Source organism: Tupaia chinensis, unplaced genomic scaffold, assembly GCF_000334495.1.
Source record: "Tupaia chinensis unplaced genomic scaffold, TupChi_1.0 Scaffold000567_1, whole genome shotgun sequence".
NCBI lineage: Eukaryota > Metazoa > Chordata > Mammalia > Scandentia > Tupaiidae > Tupaia > Tupaia belangeri.
Genome location: NW_006160080.1, coordinates 3,281,031 through 3,288,710, shown reverse-complemented (window position 1 = coordinate 3,288,710; position 7,680 = coordinate 3,281,031). Strand labels below are relative to the sequence as shown.

Sequence of the window (7,680 nt, the reverse complement as noted above, 5' to 3'; positions counted from 1 at the left end):
GCATTCCTAGAATAAACCAAATTTGATTATGATATATTACTCTTTTACTAATATTTCCTTTAGTATTTTTTCATCTAAATTTATGAATGAGATTAGCTTTTAATGTTCCTTTTTCACAGCATTCTTGTTAGGTTTTGGTATTGAGGTTATGATGACCACCTAAAATAGTCTGGGCAATGTTCTATTTCTATTATCTGGAAGACTTGGAGTAAGACTGTTTTTATGTCTTTCTCAAATGTATATTATAATATTATAATAGCTAATGAGGCTATCTGAATACAGAGCTTTGTTTGTGGAAAGTTCTCAATTTTCAGATCCAATTTCTTTTTTTTTTTTGAGAGGTTTTCGCTATAGGGCACGTGCACTTGCCAGACAGACAGAGAGAGACATAGAGACAAAAAGCAAGAAATCACCCCCCAGGGGGATGGTCACACCGCAATCCCTTCTCCTCCATTCTCCTCTCGGGATCTTGGGCACGCATGCACATGTGCCCAGCTTGAGTTCTAAGCCACCGGGTCTGGGATGCGAACCGCCGTCGACTACATGGGAATCCAGCGACATAGCCGTTACGGTAACTGCTGGTTCCCTCAGATCCAATTTCTTTAACAGTTGTATACTCGTTCAGATTTTCTATTTATTTTTGTGTCTGTGTTTGTGTTCACAAATATATTTTAGATATTTGTCCATTTGGTACAAAGTTTTAAGTTGTTGGCATCATAGTTTCGATAATAAATCCTATTACTTTTTAAAAAGTTTTATCCTTTCTTTCATGAGAGTGAGAGAAAAAGAAAAGTACACACCCTCAATAGGGTTCTACCTTTGATCCTCCATCTGCCTTCCCAGACAGCCGGGTCACAGGTGCCTATGCCCGATGTGTACAGGCTAATCGGGGAAGCAAACTTGCAATCTTCCATATGGATCCAGCTTCGCTTGAGCAGTGTATTACTGCTGTGCTACTGAGCTGGTCCCTCATCAGCTTTTCAATGTTTGTAAAGTCTGTAATAATAGCCGCCCTTTCGATCCTGGCATTGGTTATTTGTGTACGTGCATGCTCTCTCTCGCCAGGTTTTCCTCTATCAACTTTTCCACTTTCTTTGAAGAACTTTTTTTTTTTTACTTAGTTGGTCATAGTTTCATTTTTTAAAATGATAAGGTTATCAATGCCTCTCTAATTTGTATTCCATTAGTTTTAATAATTTGCATTTTCATTATCATTCAGGTTTGATATTTTAATTTTCAATCAGATTTCTTCTTTGATCCAGGGATTACTAATGTCTTTCTCATTTCCAAACCAAAGGGGAGTTTCAGGGCCATCTTATGTTACTGAGTTGTAGCTCAATTCTCTGTGTCAAGCATTAATCCTGTAATGCTTCCAATTCTTCAAAATCTGTTGAGATTTGTTTATGTTCACGTTTATGGCCAATTTTTGTGTTATACTTGTACTCAACAAGAACATGCATTTTATTTTTTATTTTTCAGTTTTTTAGGTTTTTTTGTATTAGGGTATGTGTACTCACTGGAGAGAGACAGTGAGAGGGAAAGTGAGAAATCACCTCCCAGTGGGGATAACCACGCCATAATCCCTTTTCCTTCCATGCCTTTTTTCTAAAAAAAGATTTATTTATTTAATTCCATTTGTTATTACTATTTTTAATTTGACTAGACAGAGACAGCAAGAGAGAGAGAAAGGGGAAGGGAGAAAGCAAGCCACCAGGTCCAGGACTTGAACCACAGTCAGCCATGTGGAAATCTAGCACCTTTAACTGCCAAGCCACCTACTGGCCCCAATTCTCCTCCATTATTTTCCTGGGATTTGGGGTGTACACACACACACACACAGGGCACCCAGCAAGATTTTCAAACTGCCAGGTATGGGGCTTGTACCACAGTCAGCCATGTGGGAGTCTAGCACCTTAACCTGCATGCCACCTGTTGGCCCCAAGAATATGTATTCTTAAATGTAGGGTATTGAGGTGCCATAGGACACATGTGCTCATTAGAGAGAGATAATGAGAGGGAAATCACCCCTCTGGGGGCATGACCATGTCAATCCCTTCCCTTCCATTCTCCTCCTGGGATTTTGGGCACACACACGCATGTGTCTGGCGTGATTTTCAAGCTGCCCAGTCTGAGACCTGAACCATGTTGGCCATGCGGGAGTCTAGTGCCTTAACCACTATACCACCTGTTGGTCCTGAGTTTTATATGTCTTATATGGATAGTTTGCTAATCTTTTGTCTGTTTGTTCTTTTAGTTCCCATTTATGATGGTGGGTTTTTCTACTTCTTGTTCTGTCAATTTTTATTTTACATATTTTTGAGGCTATATTAATAGGTACATACATATTTAGAATGGACTCCATTGGCAAACAATATTTTATGATTAGAAAGTAACTCTTTTTATTTCTGGAAATAGACATTTCTTCAGAGTCTTCTTTGATATCAATAAAGAAGTTGTTTTTGTTTATGTTTTCATGGTATACCATTTTCTAAGTTTAACTTTTTTCCTATATTTATTTATTTAGAGAGAGAAAGGGCAAAAAAGAGAAAGAGAGATAACACCCCCCTCAGGGGCTTGGTGCCAAGATCCTCCCCTCGCCTTCAGCCAGTCTTGGATCAGGTGTACTCTGGGTATTCAGGGAGGTCTCTGCACTTGAACTGGGAATCTTCCCACGTGGGATTGCCTTGTAGAGTGTAGTGTTTTACTGCCGCACCACTCTCTGATCCCCTAAATTTAACTTCTAATGTTTTATGTACATAATACCACTCTCTACTGGCTTCTTTTGACGTACTGATAAGTCAATCAGGATGTTGTGTCTTTGTGGCAATGTTTGCTTCTTTGCCTGCTTTTAAAATGTTCTCTTTGTTATTGGTGTTCCGTAGTCTCACCACATATATAGAGTTAACTATGTTAAGAGTGTGTCATTGTTGATTTAATTATATTATCCTGCTTGGGAATCATTGTTCCTGTTTACCTATGAACTTAAGTCTTTCAGGAATTCTGAAAAAGTCTCAGGCATTATCATGGCAAATACATCCTCTTGTACATTCTCTTTACTCTCTACCCTTTGGTACACTACTTAGATGTATATTAGACCTTCTCATTTTACTGTTTTACTTTTTTTTTCACTTTATTTATTTTTAATTTGACCAGAGAGGGATCGATCAAGAGAGAGAGAGAGAGAGAGAGAGAGAAACAAATAAAAAAAGAGAGAGAGAGAGAGAGGGAGAGAAAGTGAGAAAGCAATCTGCCAGATCCGGGACTCGAACCGCAATCACCCATGTGGGAGACCAGCATCCCTGACCACCACACCACCTGCTGGCCCCCTTTTTAACTTTCTTAAAAGAAATGTCTTTCTTTTACATTTTATTTATTATTATTTTTAAATTTGCTACAGGGCACATGTGCTCACCAGAGACAGAGAGAGAGAGAAGGAAAATGAGAGAGCAAGCTGCCAGGACTGGGACTTGAATTGTGGTCGGCCATGTGGGAGTCCAGCACCTTAACCATCATGTCACCTGCTGGCCCCATTGTTTATAACTCTTTTTTTAAAAAAAATATTTAATTTGTATTTATTTTAATTTGACCAGAGAGAGACTGAGAGAGAGAGAGAAGGAAAGTGAGAAAACAAGAGACCAAGTCCAGGACTCGAACTGAGGTCAGCCATGTGGGAATGTCCAGCACCTTAACCACCACACCACCTGCTGGTCCCATTGTTTATAACTCTTAATCTCTAATTCTGTCTTGAATAATATCTAATCTTCTGTTTAACCCATTCATTATGTTTTTCTTTAACAAGTATGTTTTTACATCTGTTTGGGTCTTCTTCACATCATTCTCTTTTTAAAAATGTATTTAGTTTTTAATTGCCAGGTGTGTGTACTTACCAGAGAGAGAGAGAGAAATAGAGAGATGGAGATTCAGAGAGAAAGCGGGAAAGGAGAAAAGCACCCCTGAGTGGGACATGGTTGTGTTGCAATCCCTTCTCTTCTATTTCTCCATCCTGTCAGGATTTGGGGTATGCATGCACACATGCCTGGCATGTTTTTCAAGCTTCTCAGGGCTAGGATTCCAACTGTAGTCAGATATGAGATACGGCTTCCCTTAACCATTGAGCTACAGGGCTGGCCCTCAAATAATTTTCTAATGCACTTTTGTGATTCTACCTTTTATTTCTTTAAATATTTCTTAATTAGTTATCTCATATTCTGTATTTGATAACTCCAATATCTATGTCCTTGAAGAACTAAATCTGTTGGTTTTGATTTTGCCATTTCTCACTCATAATAGCTTATCTCCTTGTTTGTTTGGTAATCTTTGGTTGTGAGCTCATGTTGGGAGAGCTTAATCTCTGGATATACTAATGGCCAATATTAGGGATTCTTGCCTTGAAGATGGATTTGCATGTGCTTGCCAGGAGTCAGGAAGTATTACAGACTTAAGACTACTTTGGGTCCTTTGGGAGTCTGGCTTAATGAGGAAGTCTCAAAATCAACCTTCCTATCTTTCTACTATACTACAGTTTAGGTTCAGGACTGATTGCTATACTGGTATAAGCATTTGCCCCCAGGACAATCCAACCTTTTGTGCTTGCTTGTTGCTCTATAATTCCATATGTGATTTCAAACCATTTCTCATGGAGGACAGAGATGTAGCCAGCAGATTTACCTACGTGGCTAGGAAACAGGAGGACCCTCTAGAGTATCTAGTCTGACATACAACCATAATAGAAGCCTAATTTAGATTTATTGCTGTTTTTTATGTCAAAAGAAGCTTAATGAAAAGGAGAAATAAGCCTTTTTAAAATATGAATAATGGATTACATTTTATTTTTATCTCTATCATTTCTTTCTAGCAAAAATGGAGAACTAAAATGCTAAGGAAGCAAAGAAAATGAAAAATGATCTGTATGTAACCTGGTATGTTAAAAAGATATAATAATATGTAATATTTTACCTGTTTTTCTGACATCATGACTTTGGAAAGCACGAATGAGGTCGGTTTTTCGTGAAATCATTCTCTCTTTTAATATCCTGATGGCGCTGCTCTCAATCGCACTCACCCTATGGTAAGAGAACAGTCATTAGGTGAAAGTTACATAACTCATCTTGTTCTGTTTTATATTAAGGTGTCATGCTAGCACTCACAAGTTTCCATTTCAAATGAATTACCTAAATACACATATGCATGTTACCAGATGATGAATATATGCATATGTAAAAACACATATGCTCATTTCATTAAATTTTAAAAGGATCACAAATATTGTTTTCTTTTTGATTCCAAAGGTTCACATAAGCAATTATTTGTAAAAGATGGAAAATAAAGAGGAAATTGCTATACCACATATCGTCATAACTATATTTATGGACAAAATTCAAGGCACCTCCAATAAATTCATGGAAACTGTATATTGTGTAAAACCATGTATGGATTACAAAAATTTTGTACTAAAATAAACTCATACTAGGGACCAGCAGTTGGTGTAATGGCTATGTTGCTGGACTCCCATGTAGCCGACTGTGGTTTGCGCCCCAGACCCGGTGGCTTAAAACTCACGCCGGGCGCATGTGTGTTTATGCCCAAGATCCCAAGAGGAGAATGGAGGAGAAGGGTTTGCAGGGTGGCCATCCCCCCTGGGGGATGATTTCTCATTTTTTATCTCTCTGTCTCTCTCTGCCTGTCTGGTGAGCACATGCGCCCGCCCTATAGCAAAAACTTCTCAAAAAAATTTAAAATAAATAAATCAATAAATAAACTCATACTGTAATTCCATTTTCTCCAGAAAATTTTTGAAGTTTCCTTATTTATGAAACATATATTACAATTCTATAGAAAAAGATAATTAAAAAAATGTGCTAGCATAGTTAGCTGACTAAGGATATAGAAAACTTAAACAGTACTCTAAATCAACTAGATCTAACAGAAATGTATAAAACAGGCCATTTGAAAACAGTACAATATACATTCTTCTAGAATACATATGGAACATTTTCCACAATAGACCCTATAGTAGGCCATAATATGAGCCTCAGTAGATTTTTAAAAATCTAAATCATACAAAGTATTTCTTCTGAACACAAAGAAAATACATTAGAAATTAATAACAGAAAGAAATTTGGGAAATTTACAAATATGAGGAAATAAAATAACACAATTCTTGATAACCAATGGGTCAAAGAAGAAACCACAAAAGATCTTGGAAAATAGTTTGGGATGAATGGATGAATGGACATCAAAATACGACATACTAAAGCATATAAGATGCAACTCAAGAAATGACTGGAAGGGAACCAGCAGTTAGCATAATGGCTATATCGCTGGACTCCCACATAGTCGACCACGGTTTGTGTCCCGGACCCGGTGGCTTAAAACTCACGCCGGGCGTGTGTGCGTGCGTGCCCAAGATCCCAAGAGGAGAATGGTGGAGAAGGGATTGCGGCATGACCATCCCCCCTGGGGGGTGATTTCTCGCTTTCTGTCTCTATGTCTCTCTCTGTCTGTCTGGCAAGTGCACGCGCCCTATAGTGAAAAACCTCTCAAAAAAAAAAAAAAAAAGAAATTACTGGAAGAAAACGTATAGCTATAATTATTTGTATTCTCAAATCAATAACATCATTGTCTACCATAAAAAAATGAAAAATAAAAGTAATCCAATGTAAGCAGAAGGAAGGAAATAAAAACAAAATGAGCAGAAAGAAACTATATAGAGACTAGAAAAGCAACATTGAAAATCAATAAAACCAGAAATTTGTTCTCTGAAAGGATAAAAAAATCAACAAATTTAAGACTGGCTCCCAAAAAAGAACACTCGAATTTCTAAAATCTGAAATGCAAGAGTGGATATGTCACTAGTGACCTTTTTTAAAAATAAAAAAGACTATAAGGGAATACTATGAACATAAACAAATACTATATATACCAACAAATTAGATAACCTAGATGAAATGGACAAATTCCTGGAAAGACACAAATTACCAAAAGACACAAACTACCAAATCTAAGAAACAAAAAGAAAAACTGAACGTGTCTGTAACAAGTAAAAAGACTTAATGATCTTTAATCTTAATAACAAACAACTCACAAAGAAAAGCCCAGGGCGAGATGGCTTTACTGAAGAATTCTACAAGGTACTTAAAGAGGAATTAACATCAACCCTTTACACAAATGTTAAAAAACATGAGATAGGGGACTAGCAGTTGGCATAATGGCTATGTCACTGGACTCCCATGTAGTCGACTGTGGTTTGAATCCCAGACCTGGTGGCTTAAACTCATGCCGGGCGCGTGTGCGTGCGTGCCCAAGATCCTGAGAGGAGAATGGAGGAGAAGGGATTGCAGCGTGGCCATCCCCCCTGGGGGGTGATTTCTCGCTCTGTCTGTCTTTCAGGTGAGTGCACTCACTCTGTAGCAAAAACCTCTGGAAAAAAAAAATGAGGTAGGAATGTTACTCCCTTTGGAAGACAATATTTCCCCAATACCAAAACCAGACAAAAGCCACAAGAAAAGAAAACTACAGATCAATATCTCTAATGAATATAGATGTAAAATCCTCAACAGAAAAGATTATATACCATGAGCAAGCCATGCCAAGTATACACATGTGCCTAAGATTCTGACAAAATAGAGAATTGAAGGGAAAAAGAGTTATGGTGTGACCAGACCCCATTGGGGTGGTGCT

The 7,680-nt window shown here is 37.8% G+C and overlaps 1 protein-coding gene across 1 annotated transcript in view; it reads right to left on the bottom strand.

The window, feature by feature from the left end:
- PPEF1 (protein phosphatase with EF-hand domain 1) overlaps nt 1–7,680 on the bottom strand; it is a 125,994-nt gene that overhangs the window by 5,030 nt on the left and 113,284 nt on the right. The window contains 1 exon segment of the mRNA XM_006157973.2: nt 4,957–5,063. Within this exon segment, the coding sequence (XP_006158035.1) occupies nt 4,957–5,063 (107 nt within the window).